This window comes from Coregonus lavaretus (assembly GCF_964263955.1).
Source record: "Coregonus lavaretus genome assembly, chromosome: 12".
In the NCBI taxonomy this organism is placed as follows: Eukaryota; Metazoa; Chordata; class Actinopteri; order Salmoniformes; family Salmonidae; genus Coregonus; species Coregonus lavaretus.
This window is the reverse complement of record NC_139999.1, coordinates 12,222,844-12,244,956: the sequence shown is the minus strand read 5'-3', so window position 1 is coordinate 12,244,956 and position 22,113 is coordinate 12,222,844. Positions and strand designations below refer to the sequence as shown.

Sequence of the window (22,113 nt, the reverse complement as noted above, 5' to 3'; positions counted from 1 at the left end):
ACAAAAAACTATACATACCTCGGCCTAAACATCAACGCCACAGGTAACTTCCACAAAGCTGTGAACGATCTGAGAGACAAGGCAAGAAGGGCCTTCTATGCCATCAAAAGGAACATCAAATTTGACATACCAATTAGGATCTGGCTAAAAATACTTGAATCAGTTATAGAACCCATTGCCCTTTATGGTTCTGAGGTCTGGGGTCCGCTCACCAACCAAGAATTCACAAAATGGGACAAACACCAAATTGAGACTCTGCATGCAGAATTCTGCAAAAACATCCTCCGTGTACAACGTAAAACACCAAATAAAGCATTTTCTGGATTGTTTTGTTGTTATTCTGTCTCTCACTGTTCAAATAAACCTACCATTAAAATTATAGACTGATCATTTCTTTGTCAGTGGCCAAACGTACAAAATCAGCAGGGGATCAAATACTTTTTTCCCTCACTGTATATGTTGAAGAGGGTGGGGCTTAAACTGCATCCCTGTCTCACCCCACGGCCCTGTGGAAAGAAATGTGTGTGTTTTTTGCCAATTTTAACCGCACACTTGTTGTTTGTGTACATGGATTTTATAATGTCGTATGTTTTTCCCCCAACCCCACTTTCCATCAATTTGTATAGCAGACCCTCATGCCAAATTGAGTCAAAAGCTTTTTTGAAATCAACAAAGCATGAGAAGACTTTGCCTTTGTTTTGGTTTGTTTGTTTGTCAATTAGGGTGTGCAGGGTGAATACGTGGTCTGTCGTACGGTAATTTGGTAAAAAGCCAATTTGACATTTGCTCAGTACATTGTTTTCACTGAGGAAATGAACTAGTCTGCTGTTAATGATAATGCAGAGGATTTTCCCAAGGTTGCTGTTGACGCATATCCCACGGTAGTTATTGGGGTCAAATTTGTCTCCACTTTTGTGGATTGGGGTGATCAGTCCTTGGTTCCAAATATTGGGGAAGATGCCAGAGCTAAGGATGATGTTAAAGAGTTTAAGTATAGCTAATTTAAATTTGTGGTCTGTATATTTTATAATTTCATTGAGGATACCATCAACACCACAGGACTTTTTGGGTTGGAGGGTTTGTATTTTGTCCTGTAGTTCATTCAATGTAATTGGAGAATCCAGTGGGTTCTGGTAGTCTTTAATAGTTGATTCTAAGATTTGCATTTGATCATGTATATTTTTTTGCTGTTTGTTCTCTGTTATAGGGCCAAAAAGATTGGAGAAGTGGTTTACCCATACATCTCCGTTTTGGATAGATAGCTCTTTGTGTTGTTGTTTGTTTAGTGTTTTCCAATTTTCCCAGAAGTGGTTAGAGTCTATGGATTCTTCAATTACATTGAGCTGATTTCTGACATGCTGTTCCTTCTTTTTCCGTAGTGTATTTCTGTATTGTTTTAGTGATTTAGTCTCTCTCTCTCTCTCTCTCTATCTTACCCCTCTCTCTCTCTCTCTCTCTCTCTTACCTCTCTCTCTCTCTCTCTCTCTTACCTCTCTCTATCTCTCTCTCTTACCTCTCTCTCTCTCTCTCTCTTACCTCTCTCTCTCTTACCTCTCTCTCTCTCTCTCTCTCACCTCTCTCTCTCTCTCTCTTACCTCTCTCTCTCTCTCTCTCTCTCTTACCTCTCTCTCTCTCTCTCTCTCTCTCTCTTACCTCTCTCTCTCTCTCTCTCCCGTCCTCTCTCTCTCTCTCTCTCTCTCTCTCTCACCTCTCTCTCTCTCTCTCTCTCTGGCATCCAGCACCATTCAGTCCAATCTTTAAATGTCTCAGAATGACAGTCCTAACACAGGAGAGAGGGCTAAATGTCTCTCTGAAGCAGATTATATATAGCCAGTGATTAAGGCAGACGGGAACATGACCTACATGCATAACAACATTCTTCTCACTTCTGCTGCTCTGCCACAGAGTACGTTGGTTCAGGACTTTACAACTGGGAGAATCAGACTAATTATAACACTGGAGTCATACTACAGTTCACATCACACCTCATTATTAATATAGCACTCATTATTGGGTTAATGTTTTGGGGAGTCAATGACACAACCCGGTGAAGCTCTTGTGCCTGGCCTGCCTGTGCCTTGTAGGTGCTCAGGTAAAACGACTGCTCCCTACTACACTAGTGGGTCCATCGTCATATTGTATTTTGAATGAGATATCAGACTGTTGATGGGCCCAAAATAGCCACCCTCCCCCAGGAAGCACTAGGGGGTGGGAGAGAGGGAGATAGAAAGAGCTTCCTCCATCCCATCAATGTTTTGGGTCCAGTCCCACTGCCTGCCACTGGCTGGGTATCTATCTATCTATCCATCTAACCATCTATCCATCTATCCATCTATCCATCTATCCATCCATCCATCCAGCCAGCCAGCCAGCCAGCTTGCTAGCTCAGAGCGGCTCCTGCTGTGATTCAATGGAGATCCTTTTATCAGCTACCTGAATTTGATTGAACAGCCCTGTTCCTCTGTAGCCAAGGTGTGATTATCAGTCACCTGAATTTGATTGAACAGCCCTGTTCCTCTGTAGCCAAGGTGTGATTATCAGTCACCTGAGTTTGATTGAACAGCCCTGTTCCTCTGTAGCCAAGGTGTGATTATCAGTCACCTGAGTTTGATTGAACAGCCCTGTTCCTCTGTAGTCAAGGTGTGATTATCAGTCACCTGAATTTGATTGAACAGCCCTGTTCCTCTGTAGCCAAGGTGTGATTATCAGTCACCTGAGTTTGATTGAAATAGCCCTGTTCCTCTGTAGCCAAGGTGTGATTATCAGTCACCTGAGTTTGATTGAACAGCCCTGTTCCTCTGTAGCCAAGGTGTGATTATCAGTCACCTGAATTTGATTGAACAGCCCTGTCCCTCTGTAGCCAAGGTGTGATTATCAGTCACCTGAGTTTGATTGAACAGCCCTGTCCCTCTGTAGCCAAGGTGTGATTCCCCCATCTCCAGCCCCCTGTACACCCCATTAACCAGGCTGCACTGTCTGCTCTCTGACAGGGACGGAGCAGGGGGGCAGTCGGCCACAGAGAGGAGACAGGATCAAAATTGGTTGCAAAAAAATGGTTGCATAGATGTAGGTGGCTGACCACAGAACTGACAGGTTTATTGCTGAATGTGGAGGGTCTGGGATGGAGGGTGGAGGGTCTGTGTCACGGTCGAGGTAAGGAGTAGACCAAGGCGCAGCGTTGAAAGTGAACATATCCCTTTATTTTACTGATCACACGATCAAAAAACAATAAACGATAACGTGACGTCTACGGTTTAACACGAACCGAAATGAACAAGAAACCACAACACAAAGTGAAAAGACCGATAGTTAAATATGGCTCCCAATCAGAGACAACCAGCTGACACTCGTTGCCTCTGATTGGGAGTCACTCAGGCCAACATAGATTTACCAACATAGACTTACACACCCTGGCTCAACATAACATAGTCCCCAGAGCCAGGGCGTTACAGTCTGAGAATCTGAGGAAGGTTAAATATTTATTCTAACTTCTCCACAGTCTAGGAAACTGAACAGGGTAAAATGGAGGGCCAGACTGAGAGAAGAGATTGAACAGTCTTGTAACAAATGAATCACCCAGGATTATAGGCAAACAAAATACAGTCTACATCTTCCAATAATTGTGTCAGAGAGGTTATTAGTGACATATATACTGTATGTTTTTGAAGAGATGTTACAACTACTATATTCTATGATAAAACACAATGCATTATTAACCAGTCTGGGACCTTTCCTACTTAGTGATATATGGTTCCGTTCACACCTTGTAGAACAGAGCCCTTCTCTCTCTCTCTCTCTCTCTCTCTCTCTCTCTCTCTCTCTCTCTCTCTCTCTCTCTCTCTCTCTCTCTCTCTCTCTCTCTCTCTCTCTCTCTCTCTCTCTCTCTCTCTCTCTCTCTCTCTCTCTCTCTCTCTCTCTCTCTCTCTCTCTCTCTCTCTCTCTCTCTCTCTCTCTCTCTCTCTCTCTCTCTCTCGCACACGCACACGCACAAATGCACAAGTACACACCCAAATTGCTTCTTTAATAGTCAATCTGGTACCATTGACATTGAAAGCCATCATTAATAGTGACACACAGGTAATGGTCATTCTGGTATTGATAATGGAGTTGGGATGGAGAGGAATATTTACCACACATATACGTATAATCACAGCTGATGGTATGCTGATGAGTTTTAGTACTCCAGTATACAGATTTTTAGGCCCTCATTTTAGCTTGCCAGAGAATAACAGCATACATTCCCTGTATATGTAATTATTTTGTAAAGTCCCATCTAACAAAACACCTACTAAAACATAAGGGAAATCAATAAAAAAGTTAACACTATCTCTACTTCCACAAAAGCCTTAATCTGAACACCTAAATTGGAAGATTTGCTGGTAAAATGTGTTTGGGGCGGAGAAGGTTGCTTGGTTTGCACCCATGGTTCTTACATAAAGAGACAGATGGGAAATGGGTGACCTCATCACCTGAGCATATGCCCCTTCAGCAGGTGAGCAAAGTGACAGGCTTTAGAAACGCTGTGTCGGAACAAGATGGTTGACTGACTACTGAGTTTCTGTGGTGATCCATTCTGTAATAATGAGAAGCTTTATCCTCACTTACAGTAAATTATTGAAGATTGGGTTTATTCATATTTTATTATATTACCTTTATTTTTTTTGGAGGAGAACAAATTTATTTATTAGACAGACGTGTTGAAAATGCAAACCCAAATATCCATGTATCCTAGTTATTTAGCTTTACAAGATTTTGACGAAAAGGGTAACCTTAACCCAAAGCTAAACTAAGTGATAGAAATGAAGGACACTGCTATTAGAGTGTGAAATCTCAAGGTCAACAACTGTGTCAATCAAAGATGAAGCAGCAGGTGAGTTTGCAGAAAACAGAACTGAAACAAGGCTGAACTGGGTGTCTGTTATAAAAAGATGTTCTGCGTTTTTGACACAGAAATCAACTGTCCTAGTTGTTAAGGTTCTGGTCTTGTCCAATCTTGATTACTGTCTGGTAATATGGTCAAGTACAGCAAAGAAAGATCTAGCAAAGCTGCAGCTGGCTCAAAACAGAGCAGCACACCTTGCCATTAACTGCACATACAGAACTAACATTAACAACATGCATACCATGTCTTTCCTGGTTGAGGGTTGGCAAGAGATTAACTGCTTCTCTTCTAGTTTTTACGAGAAATATTACTGTGACGAGAATTCCAGACTGTCTGCATAATCAAATAACATTCAGCTCAAACACCCATACATACCCCACAAGACATGCCACCAGGTGTCTGTTCACAGTCCCCAAATCCAAAACGAATTCACGGCAACGCACAGTTTTATACAGAGCCATGATCACATGGAACTCCCTTCCATCTCCAATTACTCAAGCAAACAGGAAAAGGACCTTTAAAAAACAACTAATGGAACGGGGGGACTGTGAGGACACACACATTCAAACACACGCACACACAGGTACACTCTAACACACATCATTTTTGTTGTTGTATTGTTTGTATATCATTGTATTTCACATTTCTGTGACTGTCCTTGTCTATCCGTGTGTCAGTGTTTTGTTACTTGTCATGTTTTGTGTTTTTTTTGTCCCCAGGAAGAGTAGCGGCTGCTTCTGCAAAAGCTAATGGGGATCCAATTAAATGTCTCCACTGGCACTATTTTTTGGAGAGACTTCCTGGCTGCTTGGCGAAATAAGCATCAAGGTCACTTTATTAGCTGACCAGTGAAGAATCAGAACAGCACCAGTCTACCAGTGAGACATTAGAGGTCATTGTCAATGACTAACACGATGTGGAGATGGACAGAGCCCAATGATTAACACGATGTGGAGATGGACAGAGCCCAATGACATACACGATGTGGAGATGGACAGAGCCCAATGACTAACACGATGTGGAGATGGACAGAGCCCAATAACTTACACGATGTGGGGATGGACAGAGCCCAATGACTAACACGATGTGGAGATGTAGAGAGCCCAAAGACTAACACGATGTGGAGATGGACAGAGCCCAATGACATACAAGATGTGGAGATGGACAGAGCCCAATGACTAACACGATGTGGAGATGGACAGAGCCAAATGACTTACACAATGTGGAGATGGACAGAGCCCAATGACTAACACGATGTGGAGATGGACAGAGCCCAATGACTTACACAATGTGGAGATGGACAGAGCCCAATGACTAACACAATGTGGAGATGGACAGAGCCCAAAGAGAAGTCGGCAGAAAGAGACAAAGTATAAATAAGAGGAAAATAGAGTTTTAAAAAGTATGAAATCTTCATAAATACCTATAGACGGTTCTTGAAAACATAGAAAATAATGAACAGTTATTTCCATCTAGTAAGGAGAAAAATGTAAACTTCACCGGCATTCAGGGTCCTAAATCTTATCACAAGCATTGTTTTCTGGGACTATGTGTTCCAGAGTAAACCGTGATAAATGGCAGATTAAGAAAATGTTAGAAATGACAGTAGACACAAAACACCCACTAGACGAAGACAACATGAGAACACACATCTCTCACTACTGTCACAAAACATTCAGGCGAGCACACACGCACACACACACACACACACACGCACACACACACACACTGTCCCAGCAGCTACTGTATGTCTGTATTCGGCCACCCTGCAGTAAGGTAAACACTTTATGTCATGAGAGTTTATACTGGTAGGCCTGGAAGGTGGTGGTACCCCTCCATTACTCACAGTGGCAGCAGCCTCATACCTCATTCACCCACTAGTCTATTGAAGACATGAGGAAGCTGTCTTCATGCATGCTTCAATTTCAAATTTAGCACAGTGCTGTTGGCTTTTATCCATATTCCATAACAGCAGAACACATACAGTATCCAGGACACCCATTACAAAAATACATCAAAACAATAGCCTTGAGGTATTACATTTTTTGTAAAACACAGGCAAGCATTTTGGCATAAGATCAAATCTAGTAATCAACCTTTTAAGGTGAGTTAATTATAGTTGTATAACTAATGAAATCCCTTTTAGAACATAATTATTGTTTGGATTCAACCTTGAAGGATTTACTTCTTTACTTTTTAGAATGCACTTTTTAGAATGCCAAGCAAGGTTTTTGGAGAGCTCCTGATTTGAAGATATTATTTGGGCACCATCTTGAATTCTCTTGGGGTCATTATTCCAATGGAGAAGACACACACGAGTGGAAGGAGAGAGAACTAAAACTGTAGAGAGAAAGCGAGGGAGAGAGAACTAAAACTGTAGACAGAGCGGGAGAGAGAACTAAAACTGTAGAGAGAAAGAGAGGGAGAGAGAACTAAAACTGTAGAGAGAAAGAGAGGGAGAGAGAACTAAAACTGTAGAGAGAAAGAGAGGGAGAGAACTAAAACTGTAGACAGAAAGAGAGGGAGAGAGAACTAAAACTGTAGAGAGAAAGAGAGGGAGAGAACTAAAACTGTAGAGAGAAAGAGAGGGAGAGAGAACTAAAACTGTAGACAGAAAGAGAGGGAGAGAGAACTAAAACTGTAGAGAGAAAGAGAGGGAGAGAACTAAAACTGTAGACAGAAAGAGAGGGAGAGAGAACTAAAACTGTAGAGAGAAAGAGAGGGAGAGAACTAAAACTGTAGACAGAGCGGGAGAGAGAACTAAAACTGTAGCCAGAAAGAGAGGGAGAGAGAACTAAAACTGTAGAGAGAAAGAGAGGGAGAGAGAACTAAAACTGTAGAGAGAAAGAGAGGGAGAGAGAAGCGAGAGATAGGGATGAGAAAGAAAGAAAGAAAGAACGAATGAAAGAAAGAAAGAAAGAAAGAAAGAAAGAAAGAAAGAAAGAAAGAAAGAAAGAAAGAAAGAAAGAAAGAAAGAAAGAAAGAAAGAAAGAAAGAAAGAAAGAAAGAAAGAAAGAAAGAAATAACGAAGGAAAGAGGGAGAGAGAGAGAGGGAGGACTTACCCCAACGTGGTCATTGTGACAATGGTGTACCAGAAGGAGGCTGGGATGCTGGTGAACTTGGTCGACGACGACCCCTTCTCTGCGTAAAACATGACGGTGGCGAAGATGATGATGGCCATGGTGAGGGAGAAGAGGAGGAAGCCCAGCTCCGAGGCGCAGCTCTTCAGCGTGTACCCCAGGATCCTGAGGCCCTGTGAGTGGCGGGAGAACTTGAAGATGCGGAACACACGGAACACACGGAGCGTGACAAAGGCTCCGCTCACGTCCTCGTTGTCTGTCATCACCAGGCCGATGTAATAGGGAAAGATGGCCACCACGTCGATGATGCTCATCACGCTGCGCATGAATTGGTAGCGGCTGGGCGCGGCGAACAGTCTCATGAGGTACTCTACGGTGAAGATGAGGACACAGGCCGTGTCCATGCAGAAGAAGGCTACGGTGTAGCGCTCACCACACGGCATGTCCTTCTGGGAAGGCGTAGCACCGCACGGAACCGTCTCTATCACGTTGGTGAGGACTGAGATGGCGATGAAGAAGCCGGTGACGTAGTAGAACACCAGGGCCATGGTGGAGGTGTGAGGGTTCTCAAAGGCCCTCCACATGGTCTCTCTGTATGTCATGTTGGGCAGCTTGCAGTCCTTGTTGTCATCCTGGTCGTCCTGGAGACGTTCAGCATTCTCCCGCTTCCGATCCTTGTACTCTTCGTAGCAGCAGTCACCAATGATCTCCGGGATGATGCCGAAGAAGGTTAGCTCTTCGTCGTAGGCCGAGATGCACTCGTAGCGAGGATAGTGCAACTTGCCCGTCCGGTAGAAGTTGAGAATGCTACGGAAGGAGTCTGGGTCCCGGTCGAAAAAATACTCCTTGGTCTCCTCATCGTAAAAAAACTGTTTCTCAGAGCTGCCCAGCAGGGTGTCTGGGTAACGGTCCAGTGTGGTCCTCCAGGTCTGGAAGCGTCGTCCACTCACGTTCAGGATGATCAGCTCATCATGTCTCTTTGTGTGGTCTCTAGGAGCGATAGGCATGGGGCAGTTGGCCACAGGCATCCAGCCAATAGCTGCTGCCCGGGCGAAGGGAAGCCATGCAGCCACTCCTGCCGCCATGGCGACTTACTCTGGTTTCCTGCTTGCCTTAAAATGGCCTGTCATCTTAAACAGAGAAACAGACAACACAAAAACAGTAACTCATGAATAAAGCATTTCAATGATAAGGTGGTTGCATGGTAGGTGGTTTGCACTATAAGCTACTATAGTAAATCATAGTATTAAAGTATTTCCATTATAAACCAAAGAGCCTAATGCGTTCTAAAGAACTCAAACAAATATTTGATGATCGGTTACATTGCTGATGCTAGTCTACTGTGATCTCATGACTGTTGGAGCCACAATCCTGACTCTGTTTTCCAACCCAACAGCAGCCCCACCACTTGGTGTGCTGGTATAAAAGGAAATGTAGCCACTCTGGAATTCATAGATGGAGCTATGGATGCAAGGACTATAACGACAATCCCTCTGCCAGAACCACAACACCACAAGACCTCTAAGCAGGCGGTCAAATTCCCTGTAATTTCCAGAGCTCACTGAACAGAAGGTTTAAGAAAGAGAGGATAATGTGAAGTCTCTTTAGGAAGCTCTATTAAACATATATGAAAAATATAAGTTGTCTCGCCTGAATAGAGAGAGACCTGTTGAGTCAGAAGTGCCATTTTGCTAGGTCTGTATCAGATTTAAGGATAATATGAAGAAAGATTATGTCAAATGATAGAAAATCAAGTTTACCTCTGCCTATTTATTGCTAATTTAGATTGAAAATGTTGAAGAAAAAATATCGATAGGAGTGTATGCTCTAGCGCTAGTTGAATACAATTCAGTATTTTGATGCATAAGTAAAACAGTATTGCTGCTTTAACATTCTGATTACGATGATCAACTCCACATGTTAGGCTACTTGTAGAAGAAAGAAAGAAAAAACAGACCAGCACATTAGAAAGAAATATAGAGAACTCATCAGGTGCATCTTCAAAGCTTTCTTTATCACTTACCTCCAAACTAGGAAAGATCCAAACAATTTCAATGCGCGATCCTCCAGCAAGATAACTCCTCTGGGGAAAAGCTACAGAAATTGAAGGACGCATTGACAAAGGACCTCTGTGTGAACGAGCGAAACAAGCATAGATGCACACGAGATGGGGATCTCGATGCGTTGAACGACGGTAAACGTTTTGATGAAATTCACTAAAACCTCAAAGTCGTTTCTTTAAACCACACCTGCATCTAGATGCACCTGCGGTTTGGACAGACAGCACAGATTCATTTCGCAGCCTTCAGGATGATATTCACACCTACCTCATGACTGTGATGATGACTAGAAAAGTGGGTGATGGACATGAGTCAGGCTCCGTAATCTCTCTCTCTCTCTCTCTCTCTCTCTCTCTCTCTCTCTCTCTCTCTCTCTCTCGCTCTCTCACTCTCTCGCTCTCTCACTCTCTCACTCTCTCGTCACACAATTTTACGGTTATAAATCGGTCCACTCGACCGACTAAATGGACGGATGTGTCAACTACACTTTCTTTCTTATTTACTTTTTATAGTTAATTTGAGAAAATATATACATTTAGCTTCTGCACGCTTTTAATGAGGCAGTTGGTGTTACTGGAAAATGTCCTCATTCAATTATGCGCAGCGCAGTGACGGGAAGTTGCCTTCTAGAGAAATAGTATGACATGACAGGATGCTATAACTCAAGGGGGGACAAAGTACGGCCGCGCAGGGCACTTCAATCAGGCCCGCGAGACATTTTTAAAATGTATTAAATGTTATTATATTTGAGTTACGATTTTTGGCCTAAAATTACTCATACCATGATATACAAACAACCTCCAATAGATGGCGCTGTAGCCTGGCAGCGCGCTCTGTATTTGGGCCTACAGTCAGATTCAGAATGCGCTCAGTCATCATAGCCACTTCATTGCTTGACGACTTTTGACGTGAAAAATTAGTGCTGCGAAAATGAGAAAAGTGGACTCTGAATGTCGAAGCAGATGGCTTCGATCTTTTTTTCTATAGCACTGGATGAGAGTACTGACATCAGAGACACTTCTCACATCAGAGACACTTCTTTACATTTTTGTCAGAGGAATAAATGAGAACTTTGAAATAACAGAGGAACTTCTTGCAATGGAATCAATGATGGGAACAACCAGAAGCTCTGATTTATATGACAGGCGATCTGCCTGCTTGGAAAAAATGAATCTACTGTGGAGCAAACTGACAAACATCACAACAGATGGGATCACCAAATCTAACCGGTAAAAACATTGGCCTACTAAAAAGATTACAAGACAAAGTAAAAGAAGAAAGCCCTAACTTTGAGGAATTGATATTTCTTCACTGTATTATTCATCAGGGAGCCCTGTGTAAAAGTGTGTTAAAGCTGGAAGATGTTGTCAAAGTGGTTGTAAAACTTTATACGGGCAAGAGGGCTTAACCATCGTCAGTTCCTTCAGCTGCTCAATGACACAGAGGCAGAGCACCAGGACTTGTTGTACCATTCAAATGTGCGCTGGCTAAGCCTGGGAAAAGTATTTTGATGTGTGTGGGAACTGAGAGGGGAGATAGGTATGTTCCTCGATATGGTTGGTAAAGCTGACGACTTCTCAGAGTTGAAAGACACAGACTGGCTGGGCGACTTTGCTTTCGGTGTGGACATATTTGGGCATCTGAACGATCTAAATGTGAAACTGCAGGGAAATGGTGTTCTTGTGCATGAAATGTATTCCAACGTGAAAGCATTCAAGGCCAAACTTATGTTGTTCTCCAGACAAATAAGCAGCCGGTCTCTTGCTCAATTTCCGACACTGGCTGCACTGAACACGCCCACATCGCAGTGCCACACTGAGACATACAGTAGCACTTTGATCGACCTGCATGCTGAGATTTCCCGCCGCTTCTCAGACTTCACCAAGATTGAGACTGAGCTGGAGCTTGTATCATGCCCCCTGTCTTTCGACAGTGAGAAAGCACCACCAGACACACAATTGGAGGTCATCGACATCCAATGTGACAGTGCTTTGAAGGAGCAGTACAAAACAGCAACAATAGACCAGTACTATGGCAAACTGAATGAAACAAAGTTTCCAAACAAAAAAAAGCACGCCCAAAGGATGCTTGTTTTATTCGGGTCCACATATGTGTGTGAACAAACATTCTCACTCATGAATTACAACAAATCCTGTCACAGGTCAAATTGAACAAATGACCACTTGTCAGCTGTTCTGAGAATCTCTACATCAAAGATGACACCAGACTTTGATGCCCTTGCCAAGAGAGGTGACCAGACCCATTGTTCAAACATGTATGCACTTCACGCTCCGCCTTGGTCTGACCCGTCCTTCAACAAACGTGACACACCTTTTGTTTGAGATTTTGTGTCACTGGCCTACACAATGAATGATCAATGACCCAAGCCCAGCTCATTTAATCCCTACCATTGTGTCGCTGAGTTGTCATAATGCTTAATGAAATGTACATTATCCTAGGGGCGCTGGAAAACACAATGTAAGTATCCTAATTTATGTCCCTCTTACTGCCCTGAATGCCTCTGCTGATCCTACAGCTATTGTATCCAGTAATCATGTGCCTATGAGCCAGAGTTAAATTGTTAGCACTGAGGTGGTGTGCCCTAGCAGGAAGTTCACTGTGTGCAGCTCACCCTGCACTAACATACATAACCTGAGCATGTCTACCTCTGCTAAGCTTCCCAGTAAATTAATAAAAACAATCAAGCATCCCAGAAAAGTGCTAAAAATAACATATGTCGCTTAAGAAACAAGGTTCATGAAATCAATAATTTGCTAGTAATTGATGACATTCATATGACAATCTCTGAAACTCACTTAGATAATAACTTTGATGATACAGTGGTAGCAATACATGGTTATAAGATCTACAGAAAAGACAGAAATGCCAAGGTGGAAGTATGGCCGTTTTGTCACACCCTGGCTCTGGGACTCATTATGTTGAGCCAGGGTGTGTTCATTCTATGTGTTCTGTTTCTATGTTGGGTGTTCTAGGTTGTTTATTTCTATGTTTGACTGAGTGACTCCCAATCAGAGGCAACGAGTGTCAGCTGTGTGCTGGTTGTCTCTGATTGGGAGCCATATTTAACTGTCTGTGTTTCACTTTGTGTTTGTGGGTTTTTGTTCCTTGTCGGTCTTTGTCACCGTGGACTTCACGAGTCGTTTATTGTTTCGTTATTTCGTGTGTATGCTTTAATTAAATAAAGCAAGTATGTTCGCAACTAACGCTGCGCTTTGGTCCACTCCTTCATACGACGTTCGTGACAGAAAAACCCACCATAAAAGGACCAAGCAGCATGTCCAGGAGCAGGCAGACTGGACATGGGAGGAAGCGCCAGGAAAGGAGATGGAGAGGCTGGCGATGGCCCAGGTGGGCAAATCGTGGTTCTGGGAGGACATGCTCGGGGGCAAGGGACCTTGGGGTAGGATTAAGGCCCTGGCGAGAGAGGAGCAGCGGCGTCAGCAGTGCCATCGTCGGACGGACGAGAGGCACCCCCAATAATTTTTTAGGGGGGGGCACACGGCATGGGCGACTGGGCAGCAGGAGGCTGCCACAGGGCGAAATGGGAGACGAGGAGAGAAGGCCACCGGGTTACGGGAGCCATTGGCGAGAGGAGGGAAGGAAGTTGTAGAGGCACGGCGAGAGGTACTGAGGTGTATTGCCAGTCCGGTCCGGCCCGTTCCTGATCCCCGTTTAAGGCCAGTGGTGTGTGTTCCCAGTACGGTCCGGCCTGTTCCTGCTCCACGCACCAAGCCTACGGTGTGCGTCGCCAGCCCAGCCCGGCCTGTCCCTGCTCCACGCACCAAGCCTACGGTGTGCGTCGACAGCCCAGCCCGGCCTGTCCCTGCTCCACGCACCAAGCCTACGGTGTGCGTCGACAGCCCAGCCCGGCCTGTCCCTGCTCCACGCACCAAGCCTACGGTGTGCGTCGACAGCCCAGCCCGGCCTGTTCCTGCTCCACGCACCAAGCCTACGGTGTGCGTCGCCAGCCCTGTCCGGCCTGTCCCTGCTCCACGCACCAAGCCTACGGTGTGCGTCGACAGCCCAGCCCGGCCTGTCCCTGCTCCACGCACCAAGCCTACGGTGTGCGTCGACAGCCCAGCCCGGCCTGTCCCTGCTCCACGCACCAAGCCTACGGTGTGCGTCGCCAGCCCAGCCCGGCCTGTCCCTGCTCCACGCACCAAGCCTACGGTGTGCGTCGACAGCCCAGCCCGGCCTGTTCCTGCTCCACGCACCAAGCCTACGGTGTGCGTCGCCAGCCCTGTCCGGCCTGTCCCTGCTCCACGCACCAAGCCTACGGTGTGCGTCGCCAGCCCAGCCCGGCCTGTCCCTGCTCCACGCACCAAGCCTACGGTGTGCGTCGCCAGCCCAGCCCGGCCTGTCCCTGCTCCACGCACCAAGCCTACGGTGTGCGTCGCCAGCCCAGCCCGGCCTGTTCCTGCTCCACGCACCAAGCCTACGGTGCGCGTCGCCAGCCCGGCCCGGCCTGTTCCTGCCACTCGCACCAAGCCAGGGGTGCGAGTCGTCAGCCTGGTCCAGCCCGTTCCTGCCACTCGCACCAAGCCAGGGGTGCGAGTCGTCAGCCTGGTCCAGCCCGTTCCTGCTACTCGCACCAAGCCAGGGGTGCGAGTCGTCAGCCTGGCAAGGCCCGTCGCTGCTCCACGCACCAAGCCAGGGGTGCGAGTCGTCAGCCCGGTGAGGCCCGTTCCGGCTCCACGCACCAAGCCAGGGGTGCGCATCGTCAGCCCGGTCCGGCCCGTTGCTGCTCCACGCACCAAGCTAGGGGTGCGCATCGACAGCCAGGTCCGGTCCTTTCCTGCCTCACGCACCAAGCCTGGGGTGCGCGTCGTCAGTCCGGCACAACCCGTGCCTGGGTCATCGGTGCCAGATCAGGTACCGCTTTATTGCTCCCCAACGGAGCTGAAGCTAGCCGCTCCTGCTACGTCCAGGTCAGCTCCAGCCAGCGGAGCCAGACTAGACCAGGGGCGCTATGGGGGGTTTATTGGAGGGTGGTGGTCAAGGCCGGAGGCAGAACCGCCGCCGAGGAGGTATGCCCGCCCAGCCCTCCCCTGTTTTGTTTTAGTTGAGGCGCGGTCGCAGTCCGCGCCTTTAGGGGGGGGTACTGTCACACCCTGGCTCTGGGACTCATTATGTTGAGCCAGGGTGTGTTCATTCTATGTGTTCTGTTTCTATGTTGGGTGTTCTAGGTTGTTTATTTCTATGTTGGCCTGAGTGACTCCCAATCAGAGGCAACGAGTGTCAGCTGTGTGCTGGTTGTCTCTGATTGGGAGCCATATTTAACTGTCTGTGTTTCACTTTGTGTTTGTGGGTTTTTGTTCCTTGTCGGTCTTTGTCACCGTGGACTTCACGAGTCGTTTATTGTTTCGTTATTTCGTGTGTATGCTTTAATTAAATAAAGCAAGTATGTTCGCAACTAACGCTGCGCTTTGGTCCACTCCTTCATACGACGTTCGTGACACGTTTATATTCAGAACCACATTCCTGTAAAGCTTAGAGAGGATCTCATGTTAAATACGGTTGAAGTAATATGGCTACAGATTCATCTGCCTCACCTAAGAAGCTGCTATAGACCACCAAGTGCTAACAGTATCTGGATAATATGTGTAAAATGCTTGATAATGTACGCGATATCAACAGAAAGGTATATTTTCTGGGTGATTTCAATACTGACTGGCTTTCCTCAGGCTGCCCACTCAAGAGAAAGCTTCAAACTGTAACTAGTGCCTGCAACCTGGTTCAGGTTATCAGTCAACCTACCAGGGTAGTTACAAACAGCACAGGAATGAAATCATCAACATGTATTGATCACGTTTTACTAATGCTGCAGAAATTTGCTTGAAAGCAGTATCCAAATCCATTGGATGTAGTGATCACAATATAGTAGCTATATCTAGGAAAACCAAAGTTCCAATGGCTGGGCCTAATATAGTTTATAAAAGGTCATACAATATGTTTTGTAGTGATTCCTATGTTGTTGATGTAAATAATATTTGTTGGTCCGTGGTGTGTAATGAGAAGCAACCTTGATGCTGCACTTGACACATTTATGAAATTGCTTATCCCAGTTACTAATAAGCATGCACCCATTAAGAAAATGACTGTAAAAACTGCTAACTCCCCGTGGGTTGATGAGGTATTGAAAAATTGTATGATTGAGAAGGATGAGGCAAAAGAAAAGGCAAATAGGTCTGGCTGTACAACCGATTGACAAACGTACTGCAAATTGAGAAATCATGTGACTAAACTGAATAAAAAGAAGAAGAAACTACACTATGAAACAAAGATAAATGACATAAAGAATGATAGTAAAAAGCTTTAGAGCACCTTAAATTAAGTTTTGGGCAAAAAGGCAAACTCAACTCCATCATTCATTGAATCAGATGGCTCATTCATCACAAAGCCCACTGATATTGCCAACTACTTTAATGATTTTTTCATTGGCAAGATTAACAAACTTAGGCATGACAGGCCAGCAACAAACGCTGACATCAGACATCCAAGCTGACATCAGACATCCATCAGACATCCAAGTATATCTGACCAAATTATGAAAGTTTGAATTTTGAATTCCGTAAAGTGAGTGTGGAAGAGGTGAAACAATTATTGTTGTCTATCAACAATGACAAGCCACCGGGGTCTGACAACTTGGATGGAAAATGACTGAGGATAATTGCAGACGATATTGCCACTCCTATCTGCCTTCTTAACAGCACTATCAACAAGGCAGGTCCTACAGGCCATCGTTTTGTCGCACCTGGACTACTGTTCAATCGTGATCAAAGAGGGACTTAGAAAAATTGCAATTGGCTCAGAACAGGGCAGCACGGCTGGCCCTTAGATGTACAAAGAGAGCTAACATTAATAATATGCATTTCAATCTCTCCTGGCTCAAAGTGGAGGAGAGATTGACTTCATCACTACTTGTATTTGTGATAGGTATTGACATGTTGAATGCACCGAGATGTCTGTTTGAACTACTGGCACACAGCTCGGACACCCATGCATACCCCACAAGACATGCCACCAGAGGTCTCTTCACAGTCCCCAAGTCCAGAACAGACTATGGGAGGCGCACAGTACTACATAGAGACATGACTACATGGAACTCTATTCCACATCAAGTAACTCATGCAAGCAGTAAAATTAGATTACAAAAACTGATAAAAATACACCTTATGGAACAGCAGGGACTGTGAAGCAACACAAACCTAGGCACAGACACATGCATACACACGCTAACATACGCACTATACACACATATACATGGATTTTGTCTTGTAGATATGTGGTAGTAGAGTAGAGGCCTGAGGTCACACACTTAATGTATTGTGAAATCTGTTGTGAATGAATTGTAATGCCTTAATTTAGCTGGACCCCAGGAAGAGTAACTGCTGCCTTAGCAGCAGCTAATGGGGATGCTTAATAAATAAAAATAAAAATACACAATACCCCATATTGTCAAAGTGGAATTATGTTTTTAGAAATGTTTACAAATTCATAAAAAATGAAAAGCTGAAATGTCTTGAGTCAATAAGTATTCAACCCCTTTGTTATAGCAAGCCTAAATAAGTTCAGGAGTAAAAATGTCACGCCCTGGCTCTGGGGACTCTTAAATGTTGAGCCAGGGTGTGGATTTTCTATGTTTAGTTTTCTATGTTTTTGTTCTAGATCGTGTTGATCTACAGTGGGGAAAAAAAGTATTTAGTCAGCCACCAATTGTGCAAGTTCTCCCACTTAAAAAGATGAGAGAGGCCTGTAATTTTCATCATAGGTACACGTCAACTATGACAGACAAAATGAGGAAAATAAATCCAGAAAATCACATTGTAGGATTTTTTATGAATTTATTTGCAAATTATGGTGGAAAATAAGTATTTGGTCAATAACAAAAGTTTCTCAATACTTTGTTATATACCCTTTGTTGGCAATGACACAGGTCAAACATTTTCTGTAAGTCTTCACAAGGTTTTCACACACTGTTGCTGGTATTTTGGCCCATTCCTCCATGCAGATCTCCTCTAGAGCAGTGATGTTTTGGGGCTGTCGCTGGGCAACACGGACTTTCAACTCCCTCCAAAGATTTTCTATGGGGTTGAGATCTGGAGACTGGCTAGGCCACTCCAGGACCTTGAAATGCTTCTTACGAAGCCACTCCTTCGTTGCCCGGGCGGTGTGTTTGGGATCATTGTCATGCTGAAAGACCCAGCCATGTTTCATCTTCAATGCACTTGCTGATGGAAGGAGGTTTTCACTCAAAATCTCACGATACATGGCCCATTCATTCATTCTTTCCTTTACACGGATCAGTCGTCCTGGTCCCTTTGCAGAAATACAGCCCCAAAGCATGATGTTTCCACCCCCATGCTTCACAGTAGGTATGGTGTTCTTTGGATGCAACTCAGCATTCTTTGTCCTCCAAACACGACGAGTTGGGTTTTTACCAAAAAGTTCTATTTTGGTTTCATCTGACCATATGACATTCTCCCAATCCTCTTCTGGATCATCCAAATGCACTCTAGCAAACTTCAGACGGGCCTGGACATGTACTGGCTTAAGCAGGGGGACACGTCTGGCACTGCAGGATTTGAGTCCCTGGCGGCGTAGTGTGTTACTGATGGTAGGCTTTGTTACTTTGGTCCCAGCTCTCTGCAGGTCATTCACTAGGTCCCCCCGTGTGGTTCTGGGATTTTTGCTCACCGTTCTTGTGATAATTTTGATCCCACGGGGTGAGATCTTGCGTGGAGCCCCAGATCGAGGGAGATTATCAGTGGTCTTGTATGTCTTCCATTTCCTAATAATTGCTCCCACAGTTGATTTCTTCAAACTATTGCAGATTCAGTCTTCCCAGCCTGGTGCAGGTCTACAATTTTGTTTCTGGTGTCCTTTGACAGCTCTTTGGTCTTGGCCAAAGTGGAGTTTGGAGTGTGACTGTTTGAGGTTGTGGACAGGTGTCTTTTATACTGATAACAAGTTCAAACAGGTGCCATTAATACAGGTAACGAGTGGAGGACAGAGGAGCCTCTTAAAGAAGAAGTTACAGGTCTGTGAGAGCCAGAAATCTTGCTTGTTTGTAGGTGACCAAATACTTATTTTCCACCATAATTTGCAAATCAATTCATTACAAATCCTACAATGTAATTTTCTGGATTTTTTTTTCTCAATTTGTCTGTCATAGTTGACGTGTACCTATGATGAAAATTACAGGCCTCTCTCATCTTTTTAAGTGGGAGAACTTGCACAATTGGTGGCTGACTAAATACTTTTTTTCCCCACTGTATGTTGGCCAGGGTGGTTCCCAATCAGAGACAGCTGTAGCTTGTTGTCTCTGATTGGGGACCATACTTAGGCAGCCTGTTGGCACCAGTTAGTTTGTGGGATCTTGTTCCGTAAAGGTTTGTGTTGTGTAACCTCAGGACTTAACGTATCGTTTTGTTGTTTTGTTCGTGTGTTGTGTACGAAATAAAATGTACGCTTATCACGCTGCGCCTTGGTCCGTCTCTTCCTGTAACGATCGTGACAGAAGATCCCACCTAAAGAGGACCAAGCAGCGTGTCCAGGAACAGACAGCCTGGACTTGGGAGGAGATCCTGGACGGGAAGGGATCCTGGACTTGGGAAGAGATTCAGGCCGGAATGGATCGCCGTCCTTGGGAGGAGACTGTGGAGGCACGCTACAGAGAGGAGCAGCGGCAACGCAGAGGGTACCGGCCGAGGAGGAAGCCCGAGAGACAGCCCCAATATTTTTTTTGGGGGGGGGGGGGCTAAAAGGGTGGTTGGCGGAGCCTAGAGTTAGAGCAGAGCCAACTCCCCGTACTCAGGCTAGGAAGCGTGAGACTGGGCAGGCTCCGTGTTATGCGGAGCCACGTACTGTGCCGTGAGTGTTCCGGCACAGTCCTGTATGTCCGGTGCTAGCACCACGCACGTGTCGTGCTAAGATGGGCATGCAGCCAGGACGGGGTGTGCCGGCTCAACGCTCATGGCCTCCAGTACGCCTCCTCGGTCCCGTATATCCTGCGCCAGTGCCACGTGCTGTAGCGCCAGTACGAGTGCACAGCCCTGTACGTCCTGTGCTGATGCCTCACACATATTGTGTGGAAATAGGCATTCAGCCAGGACGGGTTGTGTCAGCTCTCCGCTCCAAACATCCAGTCCGCCTCCCCGGCCGACTCGGATCCCGAGCCGATGGAGCAGGGTGGAACCGCCATCCGAGAGAGCGGAGGATGACAGCGACAGTGTCACACTGGTGGCACGAAGGGACAGTACACCACACGTTGTCGTCAGCGCTCTTTTGGGTCTGGAGGCGGCAGGCAGGGCACACTCACATCACCCCAGGTATCGAACACCCACACTCGTTCAGAGCCCTCTGCTGCGCACTGTACCCTACCCATCTACTTTCCCGATCACATGGTAGTTCCCCAGTGCAAGATGCTACTCGATTCAGGCGCAGCTGGGAACTTGATGGACAGGGCATTCTCACACCGGCTAGGCATTTCATTGGTTCCCCTCTCCATTCCACTCCCCATCAGAGCACTTGATAGTCGACCATTAGGGTCCGGGTTTGTTAAGGAAGTTACTGCACCAGTCACCATGATTACCCAGGAGACTCATTGTGAGCAGGTCACTTTTTATATTATTGAGTCTCCTACTTTCCCTGTGGTATTAGGTTTCCCTTGGTTGGCACTCCACAACCACACCTTCTCATGGCCGCAGAGGGTTCTCACGGGGTGGTCGCGAGAGTGTCAGGGTAGGTGTCTAGGTGTTTCCGTTGGTGCAACCACGGTGGATAGTCCAGACAGTACCTCCACCATGCGCATTCCCCCCGAATACCTCGATTTGGGGCACGCGTTCTCTAAATCGCAGGCTACCAAGTTACCACCTCATCAGGCGGGGGATTTTGCGATAAACCTCTGGGTAGACACTGTACCTCCCAGGAGCCATGCGTACCCACTGTCGCAGGCTGAAATGGCGGCTATGGAAACATACGTCACCGAGTCCCTGCGCCAGGGGTATATACGTCCCTCCACTTCACCCGCCTCCTCGAGTTTCTTCTTTGTGAAGAAGAAAGACGGTGGTCTGCTCCCTTGCATTGATTATCGACCACTGAACAAGGAGACGGTAAGATTTAGTTATCCTCTCCCTCGCATTCCGTCAGTGGTCGAGTCAATGCATGGGGCGCGCTTCTTCACCAAATTAGATCTCAGGAGTGCGTACAACCTGGTGCGTGTTCGAGAGGGGGATGAGTGGAAGACAGCATTCAGCACAACCACGGGGCATTATGAATACCTAGTGATGCCCTACGGTTTGATGAATGCTCCATCTGTCTTCCAGTCCTTTGTGAACGAGGTGTTTCGGGACATGCTTGGTCACGGTGTAGTGGTCTCCTTGTTCGGGCAGGTTTTGGCGTTCGTCATCACCGGCTTACTAGCCACTGCCGCTCCATACAGTGGGGAAAAAAAGTATTTAGTCAGCCACCAATTGTGCACGTTCTCCCACTTAAAAAGATGAGAGAGGCCTGTAATTTTCATCATAGGTACACGTCAACTATGACAGACAAAATGAGGAAAAAAAATCCAGAAAATCACATTGTAGGATTTTTAATGAATTTATTTGCAAATTATGGTGGAAAATAAGTATTTGGTCAATAACAAAAGTTTCTCAATACTTTGTTATATACCCTTTGTTGGCAATGACACAGGTCAAATGTTTTCTGTAAGTCTTCACAAGGTTTTCACACACTGTTGCTGGTATTTTGGCCCATTCCTCCATGCAGATCTCCTGGCTAGGCCACTCCAGGACCTTGAAATGCTTCTTACGAAGCCACTCCTTCGTTGCCCGGGCGGTGTGTTTGGGATAATTGTCATGCTGAAAGACCCAGCCACGTTTCATCTTCAATGCCCTTGCTGATGGAAGGAGGTTTTCACTCAAAATCTCACGATACATGACCCCATTCATTCTTTCCTTTACACGGATCAGTCGTCCTGGTCCCTTTGCAGAAAAACAGCCCCAAAGCATGATGTTTCCACCCCCATGCTTCACAGTAGGTATGGTGTTCTTTGGATGCAACTCAGCA

At 45.8% G+C, this 22,113-nt stretch overlaps 1 protein-coding gene across 1 annotated transcript in view; it reads right to left on the bottom strand.

Moving 5' to 3' along the window:
• LOC311138030 (A-type voltage-gated potassium channel KCND3-like) overlaps positions 1-9,048 on the bottom strand; it is a gene marked incomplete at both ends in the record, with an annotated part of 118,447 nt that extends 109,399 nt beyond the window's left edge. Inside the window, one exon of the mRNA XM_084172679.1 lies at positions 7,946-9,048. Within this exon, the coding sequence (XP_084028805.1) occupies positions 7,946-9,048 (1,103 nt within the window). The remainder of the gene's footprint in view (positions 1-7,945) is intronic.
• Between the last annotated feature and the right edge of the window lie 13,065 nt (positions 9,049-22,113).